Source organism: Ascidia mentula, chromosome 4, assembly GCF_947561715.1.
Source record: "Ascidia mentula chromosome 4, kaAscMent1.1, whole genome shotgun sequence".
NCBI classification, from domain to species: Eukaryota; Metazoa; Chordata; class Ascidiacea; order Phlebobranchia; family Ascidiidae; genus Ascidia; species Ascidia mentula.
Window position 1 is genome coordinate 15,520,145 of NC_138569.1, and position 14,337 is coordinate 15,534,481.

Here is a 14,337-nt window from a genome sequence, read left to right on the forward strand (position 1 = left end):
TTCTGGCAAAAATTAACGCAGTTTATTTCTCCGATCTTATAACGGGATTTCAGAAGCGGTGTTAGCGTGTCCTTTCTTCTGTCTTTGAATGTTGTGTGGTTTTACGTTTCAATTGCTGTGTTAAACCTGATGTTGTCTCGCTGTACGCTGTATGACAAACGAAACGTCAGAAAAATAAACAAGGTGAATTTTTGCCAAAAGATTAGTTCTATTGTAAATAATGCACTCTATCTAATAAACCAGCTTCCAAGCTTTATGTTAAAAACAGTTGATGTAATACTAAAGAATAACAGACAAGACACAGCTGGTATCAAACTCGACATCATATGTTTGGCACATAATTGTTTTTGATATTAATTCTTACATTAAAAATTCTAATATTCTTATGTTTATTTTATTCATATGAAAAATACTAGAGTAATAATAAAACCATTAAATTACTACTTGCAAAATTGGACTTGTTGTAATGTCACTTTACAAAAAAAAAATAATATTGAATTACTGGATGATTAAAACAATATTTACATTTTGTTAGTACTCATATGTAAAGAATTCATAGCAGTTGCACTGACAATAGGTACGTATGGTGAATATTACGGCAGGGTTAAAGAAAAGCAAGAAATTACGGCATAAAGAATGTTTGCAAATGTCAATAAAAAGACAAACGAAACTTTAACACTGATTAATTGTATCACTGGATATTGAGGTCCTCTAAGGATAAAGCACAATTTCCTTCAGTAGATGTATGGCATCGAGCAATAAAAGTAAAGGAATAAATTGCGCTAATTCAAAATGTAAGTGAACAATATAGGATAAATACGTGACGCTAGATGTCGTTAAAGAGTTATATTGCACGTGCAAGAAAAAAGACAAAAATTGCTGCCAATCCAAAGGGCCTTCACAAGCTTCTCCAGATATGTTAATTTGTTGATGGAAATATATTGTTCACGTCTCAAGTTGAATTGTTTGTAATGGCACAGTTTCCGTCATCGCTGCTTCCGATGTTGTGAGCATCGTCGTAAACCTAGGCAACAAGAAGTTTAACTGCTTTACAATAAAACTGCATTCTTTGCGCAACAAACTTCAACGCAAGTTAAAATACAGAACGTATCGTTTACAGATGGTAAATGCAACCGGTACCTTTTTAGCGGTTTTTCTCATCTCGTTGGCCTCTGCTTTGCCGACAGATTCTAGCATTTGTGAGAACACCCCATCCTGTTTAGTCAACAAAAGATGAGGCTCGTCAAATTCAACAACTTCGCCCGCGTCCAATACCTTGTGTACAATGAGGAAATCAATACACTTCGTTGAATGAATTCGCTGAAAGGTGTTCTTACCAGCACTCGATTGGAGTCGATGACGGTATTTATGCGATGAGCAACTGTAATCACTGTACTTTGTTTGAATGTACTCCGTAGTGTGAGTTGAATAAGCTGGTCTGTTCTATATATTCAATACATTGAAATCTTTAGACTTAATTTTTTTTATTTAGACCAATAAAATTACAAATTCGGATAATTTACCAAAAACGAACGAATGCTTCAATTTTCATCAGATGCCATGTGTGTTGCACAATTGATTAAATAAACTCTCCACTTGATTTATTGAGCAAATTACGAACAATAACTTTTAATAAACAAAGTGGAGCCAATAATATGAATAAGTGGCCATCTGTCTGCATCTTACACAACAACTTTTAATAAAAACTTTTTTTACGTAAATATTCTATAACCTTAAATCCACGTTGGCAGTGGCTTCATCAACGATAAGAATCTTAGATTTTCTTAAAATTGCTCGAGCTAAGCAGACGAGTTGTCTTTGTCCCACGCTGAAATTGCCACCAGCCTCCGAAACTTCATGTTCAAGTTTGGATGAAAAACCTTCCACAAGAGGTTTTAACTGCACCTGCGTCAAAAAATTTGTTTGAATTAAATAAAAAGTAAACAAAGTAAGCAAAAACGATAAAATATTTGATCATACTTGTTCCAAAGCACTCCACAGTTCCTCATCCAAATACGCTGAAAACGGATCCAGATTTTTTCTTAAACTTCCTGAGAAAAGGACTGGATCCTACAAAAAACACAGGTTCACAGCATGTACCAATATCAGAATGCAATTAGGCATGCCTGTGGGATAACTGAGATAACCGAGCGAAGATCAGCAAGTCCCAGCGAGGAAGCGGCCAAACCGTCGATGTAAATTTCCCCGGATGTGAACTCGTTCAACCGGAACAAAGCTGATATAAGGGAACTCTTGCCTGCTCCGGTGCGGCCGACAACACCAACCTAAATGTCCGCCTTTATTTATATTTAACACCTTAACTAAACTGAATTTACAATACAAAAGTCAGTCTTCTTCAAAAATACCAAACCAAGAGAATTCAGTTCGCATTTACACAAGACTGATACGGCAAAACAATGTATATTTTTGTATAAATTTGATGCAGCAAAGTGCCCTGTCACGAGTAGAGTATAAAATATATATAAACAAACACCTTACCTTCTCATTAGGATGGATGTCAAAATGAATGTTACGTAAGACGTCGGGACTGTCTTTGCAATAGGAAAATGATAAATTTTTAAAAGTAATTTTGCCTTGTTTTGGCCAATCTGACGGTGGTTTATTATCCGGCAGTTCGTGTGGCGCCTCCGGTGGAATTTTGTAATATTCCTGCACGCGCTCCACTGACGTCATCTAGATAACAGCATCGTAAGAGTTGATATAAGCAATAAGAAAAATATGTTACCAAATTTTCGACCTCCGCACTTTGACGAACGCACCACTGAAACGTCACACTCAAAGCGATTGTATAAGTTAAAATTAAGCCAATATTTCCAGCATCGTTTGAAAGGAAAGTTGCCGAAAGAACAGATGAAAAGGCGGCAGCGCCAACAAAAATGGCGCTAATTAAATCAAGACGAAGAGAAAGCCATCGAGAGCAAGTTAGGAAGAGAAACCATGAACCTACAGAATAAAAGCAAAACAAATTATTAAAAGGATCCATTTCTGTATATTGCCAGTGAAGTCGGTACTTTATCGGGGTGTTATGGTTATTTTTATTGATCTCTTATAATGGAGTAGTAAAAGCACAACCTTTAATTGTTTATGTAATCAAATGCTTACAACTGTGCAGATCCTGAAGTTCGTGAAATTCTGTCGCAAACTCGTTCTGCATTCGAAATGCTCGGATGGTGGTCAGACCCTGGATGGTCGTCGAGAGATGTGAGAATACGGGACTCCTGTCTAATACGGATTTAAATGGTAGAACGATTTTGTTATGTAAGCACCCTATTGTTCAGACTTACTGACGCCTTCCATCCGCTTGATGTCGCGCGAGGTCCTAATATAAAAGCGACGCAGCCAGATGAAGTAAATGAAGAGTGGAATGGTGACGATGAGAACGAAATAATTCACGGCGACAACCAGAAATATGACCGCGATAACAGTAAAAAATACCTGCATGAAGAAAACCATGTTCACAATACAGATGCATTGCCCGTGGTAAACCGATATGTTTTTGTGACTTTTTTAGTTTTATTGCACATGTTTTAGCCGAAAAAGCGTTGTATGTTTTGTTGTCGCAATGCAATACAAAAATCTCTTACAGAAAGAAAGTCAACCAGTGTAAATGGCAAAATTTCATCAATTTGGCCCATGTCCTTTGAAAATCTGTTTAAAATTCGACCTGGATGAATATAAAATTACTTGATTATGAAGAGAATGCAATGGTTTTAAACGCAACTTACCAACTGGATTGATGTCAAAGAAACGTACTGGAGCATGTAAAATTGTGCGAAACATTTTGTTGTGCATTTCTTTGCCAGTGGCAACAAGATAGTAAAACACCAAAATTGAAACGGCGAAAAGCAGCACGATTGAAACCAAATTAAGTACTGCAACAACAAAATGAGTGCATAGTGAAAATTTACCCACCAAATCTACAATAATTTAGTAATCTGTTAAATTACAATATGCCTGCAGAAAACATTACAAATCTATAGTATTTTGAAACCAAACTTTGTGCACCATTAGGCGTAATGCAAATAATTAAGTTACTTCAAACAAAGCATAGAGTGGTAACGTACCTGCGAAAATCCTGACATAAAATAAATCATCAAATTTTAGTTCATAGACGGAAACAACAGTAGTCGAATTGAACGATTGATTGCTAGTTATTGCATTGGTAAATGTTGCGATCTGGGCAGAAGTAAAGCTGGCAGAGGTGGTTGTGGAAAGCGAAGAATTGCCGGTTGGTGATAATTTCTTGGTGTAGAAAGTAGCGGACTGGGTGGCCCTGTAAATTCCGAACAACAAGACAGATGTACTAGAGAAACTTTGGTGCGAAAAATTGCGCACAACATTTAAACTAACCAAACAGATAACCACCAGTCGCAAATAATGAAAACCGAGTTGCTGGCTAGAATTAGTAAGGCGATAAGAATTAGAAGAGGTTTGTTTGTGTTGAAATATTCAGCGTAAACTTTCCACCCGATGCTTCCCTGTACTCTCGTCTCTTCTTCCTCGACGCTCGCCACGAACTCCGCCTATCACGTGATGCAAAATGTCAAAAAGGCAATTCGATTCTATTTTTAAGTAAATTTCGATAGACACGTGCTCGGTTTGTTCCATACAAAGAAAAAAGTACAACGAAATCCGACAAAGTTATTTATGACTTTTCTTCACATATTTACCGTTAATAAAATGTTTTCATGGAGTCAACTTTTGGTAAGAAAAGCAGAATGTAGTGGGCTAAGGAACAAACCTTATCTTTGGTCAATGACTGTTGACCCTTCGCCTTTTTACTTGATTTGAATTTGTTTCGACTCCGACGTTTTACCTACGCACGAGACAATAAACATATATGAATATCTGTCAGAGCTATTGATTTTATATAAAAATACTCACACTTCGTGAAAAGGAAATGTCATGCACGTCATTAGCGGCATTTGGGCCTTGCACGTCATTATCATCTTGCTGCCCGAAGAACCCATCAGCTAAAATACAGAAAACCTAACATTGTAACTTTTACTCACTGCAATAGCAATTTCAGTAATATGCACATTTGCGGCATTCATTACACGGGTACCATTTGTTTAAAGAAAGTTGTTGAAAAACATCATAGTTTAAATATTTAGACACTTATTCGTACGAAGAGGGAAAAATGGAGAAGAAGGAGTTCTTGACAATGACCGCAGATTTCTTTGATTTTGTGAATTTTTTTGCTTTTCTTGATCGTTGTTTTTCAGCAACGTGGCGAAGTCGGTACCGCTATCTTGTAGCTCGCTGAAAACTCCGCGACCAACTATTTCACCCTAAAACAATACGTTTGATTCAGCATAACTTGACTTTTTCCGATGTGTTTTAGGTCAATTGTTTCTAATCTTTTTACGACCCTATCATTTTATGATGTTAATCCTAAAAAACTTAGGAACACAAATCCCGGATTTCCTCATAATTCTGAGCATAAAGAAACTGGTCCATTTTGTTATTGACATTGTCATGTTTAAAAGAAAACGTTTAAAAGAAAACAAACCCAAAAAGTTATAAACAAAACAGTTTATATTAAGAAAATATAATTATTGGGCAGAATTTTCCATTTCTTACCAGACGAAAACCATTTACTGTAAAATTTGCTATTTCTGCTTTTGCTAGTTGTGCTTTCGGTGACAAAAAATTATGCAAATTTGTGGCATTTAATCATGTCGCATAGCAAAAGTTGGCATCAACGTTAGAACTTCTTCCGTCAGTGCGGCGTGGGCGATACTTACACGTTTCAGAATTATGATTTCATCAGCGGTTGTCAAAAACTGAACCTGATGTGTGACGAGAATTTTGATCTGAAACAAGACGTTGGTATTTGTTAAACTTATTCGACCCGATTGCACTAAGGTAGAACGTTACCTTATCTTTCATGTATTTACAAATACATTGGTGAAAGAGTTGATTGGCAACTTTTGAATCAACCGCACTTAGTGGATCATCCATCAATATTATGTCTGTGTTTTCTCTATAAGCAGCTCGGGCAAGATTTATTCTGGCTTTCTGTCCTCCACTCAATTTTACACCGCGCTCACCAACTAGAGTCAAATCCCCCTTTTCCAAAGAATCGATGTCCTAAACCACATTCAACGAAATTATATAAAAACTTAGGCACTTTTGTGTGCATGGGACCATTGCCGGTTTCAGGCTTATACAACATTATTCGAGAGACCTTAGCCTGTTTATTAAAATATTAAGAATGTGCACATTTTTTTTTAAAATTGAAATAACTTGTAATTGTGAAGTTCAGTAACATTTAACTAACAACATCAATATCATACCAACTGCAATGCGCAGCACTCAATCACTTTCTTGTACCGAATTTCGTCATAGGTTTCGCCAAACAAAATATTTTCTCTGATCGTTCCAGAAAAAATCCAGGGCACCTGACCAACGTAAGCAACCCGACCAACCACCTGCACTTCACCGTTGGTTGGAGGTAATTCCCGCAAGATGGCGCTCAAGAACGAAGACTGTGTGAAAAAAGTTGAAATCGAAGAAACCGTGACAAAAACAAAAAATCCAGATAATGTCTCTTCATACGCATTGAGAAAGTATACCTCTAGTATTTTATTTTTCTGTAATTGATGTAAGCGCCGAGTAAAACACCACACCGTTTGAAAGTAGCCAAAATAAACCAAGATATTTGACAGTGAATATGCCTGCATGTTACAACAACATTTAAATAATTACCTTCCCACACCCGACAGGTCCTATGACGGCAAAGAGTTTCGCAGATTCGATTTGCACTGATATGTTGGACAAAGTGTTTTCATTGCTGGCCGAAGTGCTGTTATTTCGAGTGTCATCTTCCTATAAAATATTGCTGGCAATACAAAAAGGATCTTTTGGCCGTAATGTTTATAAATATCAACGTTTCGATTGCTATGCAGCAGTCTTCATTTTTAATATTATCATCCATTGAGCGATTCTTTATTTTGTCTTGTAGAAGTGATGCTTACTTGGCCTTCCAGCCATTTTGCAGAGAAGTTTTTGAAGCGAACACACGGTGAGAGATTATCTTCGTTGCTTGATTTTTTTGAAACTTCGAATTCATCCAACAGAAGAAAATCCTACAATCAAAAATAACAACTGTGCGCTGCTCAATTCTTTGCTGTTATAATTTTAATGAAGGAACAAGAAAACAGCAAAACAGCCAGTCATCTGTTAACATCAAAGTATGTTTCTGCAAAATGTGTTATAAAGCGGTACACGGTCTGTAAATAAAACTTTTGTTTACCTGTATTCTATTTAGGCTAATAAGAGATTCGGAAAGGCTCTCGATTGCCGCCGGAAAAAATATTCCCAAACTTAAACGAATCGCACTGAACAAAGCCATGGCTCCGAATACCTAAAAAGTTATTTTGTGACAGTTTTGTTCGTTCAAATAACGTGTGGCAATATTTGCAACTTCTAAAAATTACTGAATTTAATAGGTTCAGGTTTTGTCACAGAATGCTTCTTACCTTTGAAGGCGTCAGTTGACCGCCAAGAGTGACATAAAGTGAAAACGTAACAAATGAAAATAGGCGAAGTGAAACCCATAATAGCGCATAGATACACGCTTTCATAATCGAGGCAATGAGCACCTTCCCAATCTCCATCCTTCAAAAATATATTGGACAAAACTAAGCGTTGTATGCGTTAAAGCAACAACAAAGGAGGTGTTTTTTAATTTTTTAGTCTTATAAGCACCTTCGCAACCGGAGAACAAGGTTTTCAAAAGGTTTTTCCCAGGTGTACATTTTGATAATTCTCATTGCTGTTATCACCTCGTTCATCGTCCGTATTCGCTCGTCAGTAAGAACCGCCATTTTTTCTCTGAGAAAAAATGTAATTGCCATGCTTATCACTTTTCTCCGGCAAAGTTACATTAGTTTAGAGAAATCCAATATGTTGTTTAAGAGTTATACCCAATTCCTATGTTTAAATTATAATTGTGCGGTTTGAAACAGAAACGAAAGCAATTGAATACATCAGAACATCGAGTCTTTCTCCAAGTTTCTCTTAGTGACTTGCAACACAAAAAGTGTCTTTGAAAATGATTGATACAACGACACACACCAGACGTGCACTGGTCACACACCGGGCAAAGACAAATCCCTGGCATTACAACCTTCCTATTTAATTGATTGTCACTGACCTGATTTTACCAAAACCTTTTCCCAGAGAACCCTGTATAAACAAGACAACCACCATAACCCCCAACCCAAGTAGAGACGTTGGTCCGACGTCACGCCACAGTAAGTACGTCACAACTGCGCATTCTACTGGAGTAATCCAAAGAAAGTGAAGATATGTTGCGAGCTGATCACAATATTTATGGTTAATAAGTTGTATCATTTGGTATGAGTATTCGATTACCGTATCAAATCGAAGAACATCAGTTGCCCCAAGGTTAACGATTTGTCCAGTAGTTGAGTTGGCCAATGCTCTTTGACTAAGCTTGAGCGTCTGAATGTTCGTCAAATTTTGTAATATATTTTAGTGTACAAACATGTATTTGAAAAATAACATCACAATGGCGATAAATAATATATAGCAATTGTAGCAAATTTATTTTTAGTAGCCTCAAGTTATCATTTGAAGTCATACATCACTTTTTCACCTTTTTATACATAAGTGCACAGGTTCCCACACGTATGTGCCATCCTATCCTTTGTAGTTGATAGTAGGATGGAGGAACTATTACATTAACAGACAACGCGATAGCGAAAATACCGGCCGCATACAGGTATGCATTTTGCAACGTTGTGCGATTTTCAAAATACCTCAGCAGGTTGGCAAGTAGCACTGGCTGTGCTATGAATAGAGCTTGCTGAGAAAAACAAATGTTAGTGTGTTTTATTGTCATCAGAAAAGCAATATTTGCGTACCTCCAGAAAAGTTGGTATTCCCAGTAGAAGCCAGCGGATATAGAACGTTTTCACAATGGCACGGAATAAGCTTGGTTTCCTTCCTGTTACCTTGTGAACATTTATTTCCTTTTCCCAGTTCCTGAAAGGGTTGTTTGTTTGGAAGCTCAAATAATAGCTACACGTTCGTTACGAAATAGTGTTAATGCGAATACATCCACGGGTAAATAGTGGTTTCACACGTGCAAGCGAAAACCAAGAGAAAAACATGCATTTTGCTACCTTTCAAGCCTTGTGCAAACAGCATGCGAAGTGTCATCCTCTAGTAACCTGTATTGATCTTCCTCGTTTAAATCGTGCTTCTGGCCTCTTTTAAAAATGTCGTTAAGCCACCTGCAAATGTCGCGAATTGGTCGCATTTATCTATGCTGATATACGTACTTATAAATGACTTCCAGTCTTACCAGAAACTAATCACGGAAAATATATTTGCCTTTTCCAGTGGATTTTCTATAAAATCACGAGCCCTTTTCGCCATATTTTCCTGCTGTGCCTGCCTCAGTCCAACAAACCGTAACGGACAGTTGTGTAAACAAAAGGCCTGAAGGCAAGTCGTTACTGGCGCTTTCTTCCTTTTTTTGTGCCGCATGCTACCAGTTCGTGACTGCACAGTTATAGACACTTGCAGAAACGTGACCACTTCACAGCGTGTTTTGTTCCGGACGAATTACATTAACCTCCTGACGTATCACGTCTCGCGTTTGGGCACTTTATCCCAACGTGAATAAACAGTTGCTTTACACGTGTGCTGTGTACATTATGGTAACTGTATTTTATTTGGGTCACGAGTGTTAGAGTTGTGCGTGGCGTATGTGATATTTCATCGGACGAAGGTTGCGACACTTCCGGTGATTAATATAGTTTGCTGTGTTTGCAGTTTTAGAGACAAATTCATACATTGAAACATGTTTTATCTTGAGACCAAAAGCATGTTATTTCGCTTTCTATCTTTTGAGTTTGCAATCAAAACGGACATTGTCAACGTGAATGCTGTATGTTATTACCTTAAAAGGATGAAACATTTGTCATAGTTAATTTCACAATCACATGAATATAAAAAATATTCCCTAAAATCCTATGCCTGGCCACTGATTACCAAATAAATTACATATGTATATTTTATTCCATAATTACCGAATAATGATAGCGACCGTCATTGCAATTACACAAAATGTAAATATCCTAATGCTTCGCCGATGATTCGGAAGAACAGAAATTTGTTGAAGAAGTTTTTCTTGTCTGCAGATTGACTTCTTCCTCCAGTTCCTGATCCTTTTGAATTAATTGCGGAACTCCAAATCGAAAAAATCTTACGACGGAATCCGGCAGGTGAGGATTGTCAATGAACGGCGAAAACAATTTCGGGTTGCTTTCGCAAGGCTTTTCGAAACCTTCGAAAAAATATATTTGAAAAACAAATATACTGAAAAGTATTCTTCCTTTAGAATACCTATGCAAGCAGATACAAGCACTCCCACGAAAACTGTAACCACAAATCCGGCAGCTGTGTAGTAGAAGAATGACATCGCCAGCACGGGATTGTAGTATTTTTCACTTCTGCAAATAAATGTGATTGATTTTCATGATTACACCAAATCACATCTCAACCTTTGCATATTCTACATTGTAAGGCGAATAATGATATCCTGGCAATTACAACACAAATCGTGTATACATACGTTTCTCTTGTTGCTGTTGATTCATATGTCATTGGAGTGGTGCTCGATAAGTCGCTTTCGGTTGTCATAAACGTTGAATTCTCTGCTAACGTGCAGTTACCTATGGAAGTGGGTAGAAAGCGCAAGGTTTTTGGATCTTTTCCTATGAATAATCCTCCAAGCCCCAACCAAAGCGCAAAAGTAAATCCGGTAACTTGGCCTGCAACAGCACCCTTGAAAGAAATGATAAAAAATTACTCAAAAAGAAAGAAAGTTTATTTTTAGTATAATGACTTGGTCATATATTAAAACTAACTTGCTACTGCGAAATTTGTATCAGGAATTCGTATTGTATTCCTACTATGAATAAAGGTAGCACCACGTTTCAGTGAATCCTTCACCTTACCTTGCCATTACACCAGGGTATAAACATTCCAAGGAAATAAATCCCCACTAGTGGTCCACCAAACGCACTGCGAGCGGCAACTGCAAGGGATATGATAGTTTCCGAACTGAGGGAAGCTATGAAAGCAATGACTGTCACCAGTAATCCCATTCCCAGTGCTACAATAGTATTGTGCGTTAAATCGTATAAAAATGACATCTAACCTGCAGTACCTATTAGCTTGCCCAATATTAGTTGTCTTGTGTACGTCATATCTTTCCACCGCACCAATACAAAGTCTGCCAGCACCATTGAGCTCAAAGAATTAATTCCAGACGAAACAGTACTAAATCGGCGCCACAGTTTTGATTTATCGTAGTATGCACATGTTTTTTGATACTTACCTTAAGGTTCCGCTATAGGCCGCTGCCACAAAGAATCCGGTCATCCCTGGCAGGTTCGTAAATGCCTCTGCGGCAAGGTACGGCATCATCTGGTCGGATTTGGCTATTTTTCCGCTCTTTATGGGATCGCATGTTTCGAAGTAGGCGTACATAACGCAACCACATGAGACGGTTATCAATGTGATGATGACTTTCGGAAATAGAGCAGCAACGGACGCACTGTGTTACCATAACAACCAGGTTTGAGAATTGAACATTTTTGACCACACACCACTCTATAATATTCGCATCATCACCACCATTTAGCACAAAAATTTAGCCTTACTATAAGATGTGAACTAAAAATAAGTTATTTGCCATCTTACGGTCACAATTTTGCGCACAGGATCACATCTTTCCGATAAACACAGAAATAATTTGTTGCTAAAAGTATATCTAGTTTATTATTTTATTAATACATTTTTAATCTTCTTTACCTACGTGCAAATACAGACTTACATTCTGGCGTCTCTAACAGATTTACAAGACAAATAGCGTTGACAAACTGATTGGTCCAAACATGTTTTAGCGATTTGCGTTGTGCTAAATCCCACCATAACCGTCCAAAATGTTATGCGAAGTTTAGGGTTAAAGTCCAACCTAAAATATATAAAAAGCATTAACTGCCAAACTGTCGAAAAAGAGTTATATCGTACGTCCACATGTTGTTTCTACCGCCTCTATCGAGAGCTTTCCAAACGTTTTCAACCCCTCCGACCATTATCGTTCCTTGAATGAGAACTGAGAATGCTCCCGTGAGCATTATGATTGCTTGCAATACGTCGGTCCATACGACAGCTTTGAGTCCTCCCTAAAATCAGTCCTTTACAGTAAATTATCTAAATGACAATAATTCTATGTCCGACAGTAATTCGATCGCTTCAATGCCAAGGCTTTACTAAATTGACTAGGTAATCCACGGACCCAAAACGAGTCGCGAAATCCTGCTCTATAATATAAAGACTTATAGCGAGTGGAAAAGTATTTATTTAAAAAGCGGTCTTGAGTAAACAACTGCTAATAGTGCAGCTGTGCTGCACAGAAACTTGGTAAGTGGACACATCTTACCACAGTCGTGTACATTGTGCAAATGGCGCTGGTCAATATGATGCTCAGTTCGATGGAAATCGGTGTAACAGCGCTGAGAGCCAATGCCGGAAGGTAAACAGTCACTCCCATGTATATTAACTGCGAATACATAACCTGATTCAACACAACGATTCTTCAAAAATAAAAAGAGAAAACATCGAATTTGTGTTTAATCATACCGAAATATTTTGGTAGTGAGGTTTGACAAACGCCTCCACGATATGGCATTAATTTAGCTTATATTGTCCGACAAAACTTTTAAAACGTTTTTAACTAGATGATGGCATTTATTGCTTCCATTCGGTTAATAAGATCGCTAATCTTACCGAAGGTATAGAGTTGCAGTTAAAGAAAAGCATGCACGTTGCGAGGGAAGTTAACGATAACGAGTTGGTCACTGATCACGAGATATCATTTTAGCATTTTACCGTGTTCAACATTTCCAGACTGGATGTAAGTTTTCTGATGAAAGGGTTAAAACGTAATTCCAGGTACTGTGAAAGCAATCAGCGTTTTTAACATCGAGACGCCTATAGTATACGTTAAGTAATAAAGCGTTACCTCGTAGATGGTGGTAAGACGAAGTTCATGAATTAGTGGAATATAATAGATACAGGCTAACACGGTTGGCATGATGAGTGTAAACGCATACCATATTGTTACCATACCGAACAAGTAAGTTTCTGATGGAAAGCCGATGATGGTTATGGCAGAAATGAATGTAACCGAAATGGAAAGGCCGATTGGAATCTGAAACAAATGAAGACAAACATTGTATTTATTTAACTTCAGTTTGATTTTATTTATTTTAAGGTTGCACAAAGAAATATGTTGTTGGTGTAACGCACCGGCGACATTTTCCTGCCGCCAAAAAAGTAGTTCTCGACATTCTTCTTCCTTCGATCTTTGATGGCAAAGTAGACTCCAATGGCAGCCGAGCATAACAGAGTTGCTGAAAATCGATTTTTAACACATTTTGATATCTTATCAAACAACAACAACAGAATTTACGGAACATGCGTTATATTCTTTAGTCGGGATACTGGAAAACAGTTTTTCAGTTAAGTAGAATTTTAAACTGAGCTGAAGTTATGGTTAGGTAACTTCAAACCAGGGCTTAACGCCTCATCACCTCATGTCCAGCAAAGCTATTCTGAGCAGACCAGTGATGCGAAACGAACTGCATAATTCCAACAACTATGCATTTTACTGCATTTTTGCTGCAGTCTTTCTTTCATTTTAGTTAGATATCTGATTTTCATAATGTTTCCTCGTTTTTTTTGCTACATTATTTCATATAACAATTAACGACAGCAAAACGATGTATAACGGCTTCGAAATTGAAAAATATATCTAGAATGCAGCAACCATGGATTTTAGAGGTTTAATCGCAAACGTGCAAATGACAGAGCACGATACAAGAGTAACGCAAAATTCAGTACATTAAACAAAATGTTTGTTACACTAAGAAGATATCTTTTTTTTAAAAAAAATTATAACTTACCGACAAAAACAGCGATATCCAATGCCCCAAAGGTGCTTCGCGTCGACGATGCCGACATGATCAATTTACAATGGTTGTCATACAACAATGACAAGTAACCTATAGTCAATGCACATTTGCTGACAGGTTTACATGCTTACCACTCAATAATCAAGTTTTTTCTTTAGCAGACACGATCGAATGCAAGTGTTCCGCTTCGTTTGGCCATTGTGCGCATGTGGTAACAGTTGTAATGCATCGTTTTTTTTTTCTCGCAAGGCCAATGTCTCACGGAAGACAAACTAATCTTATTCCTACATTTTCG

At 37.5% G+C, this 14,337-nt stretch overlaps 2 protein-coding genes across 2 annotated transcripts; both read right to left on the reverse strand.

Annotated features, from left to right (window-relative positions):
• Window positions 1–507: 507 nt before the first annotated feature.
• On the reverse strand, window positions 508–9,432 carry LOC145899711 (ATP-binding cassette sub-family C member 4-like). The gene is made up of 31 exons (XM_082988609.1): window positions 9,359–9,432; window positions 9,177–9,287; window positions 8,916–9,036; window positions 8,648–8,857; window positions 8,404–8,493; window positions 8,183–8,346; window positions 7,735–7,860; window positions 7,506–7,644; window positions 7,280–7,390; window positions 7,002–7,112; window positions 6,733–6,852; window positions 6,321–6,512; window positions 5,902–6,114; window positions 5,769–5,837; window positions 5,150–5,312; window positions 4,906–4,994; window positions 4,763–4,837; window positions 4,372–4,544; window positions 4,086–4,294; window positions 3,747–3,893; window positions 3,606–3,685; window positions 3,306–3,456; window positions 3,124–3,243; window positions 2,747–2,964; window positions 2,500–2,694; window positions 2,127–2,285; window positions 1,981–2,070; window positions 1,733–1,905; window positions 1,338–1,443; window positions 1,141–1,275; window positions 508–1,024 (listed from the first exon to the last, which is right to left on the reverse strand). Exons 1-31 carry the CDS (start codon window positions 9,430–9,432, stop codon window positions 953–955), a joined length of 4,206 nt encoding a protein of 1,401 aa, XP_082844735.1. The 3' UTR covers window positions 508–952.
• Window positions 9,433–10,094: 662 nt separating this feature from the next.
• LOC145899712 (sodium-coupled monocarboxylate transporter 1-like) lies at window positions 10,095–14,176 on the reverse strand. Its single transcript, XM_082988610.1, has 13 exons — window positions 14,034–14,176; window positions 13,378–13,481; window positions 13,091–13,279; window positions 12,958–13,023; window positions 12,509–12,628; window positions 12,097–12,251; window positions 11,900–12,040; window positions 11,402–11,620; window positions 11,231–11,343; window positions 11,019–11,176; window positions 10,634–10,845; window positions 10,405–10,511; window positions 10,095–10,345 (listed from the first exon to the last, which is right to left on the reverse strand). Exons 1-13 carry the CDS (start codon window positions 14,089–14,091, stop codon window positions 10,137–10,139), a joined length of 1,851 nt encoding a protein of 616 aa, XP_082844736.1. The 5' UTR covers window positions 14,092–14,176; the 3' UTR covers window positions 10,095–10,136.
• Between the last annotated feature and the right edge of the window lie 161 nt (window positions 14,177–14,337).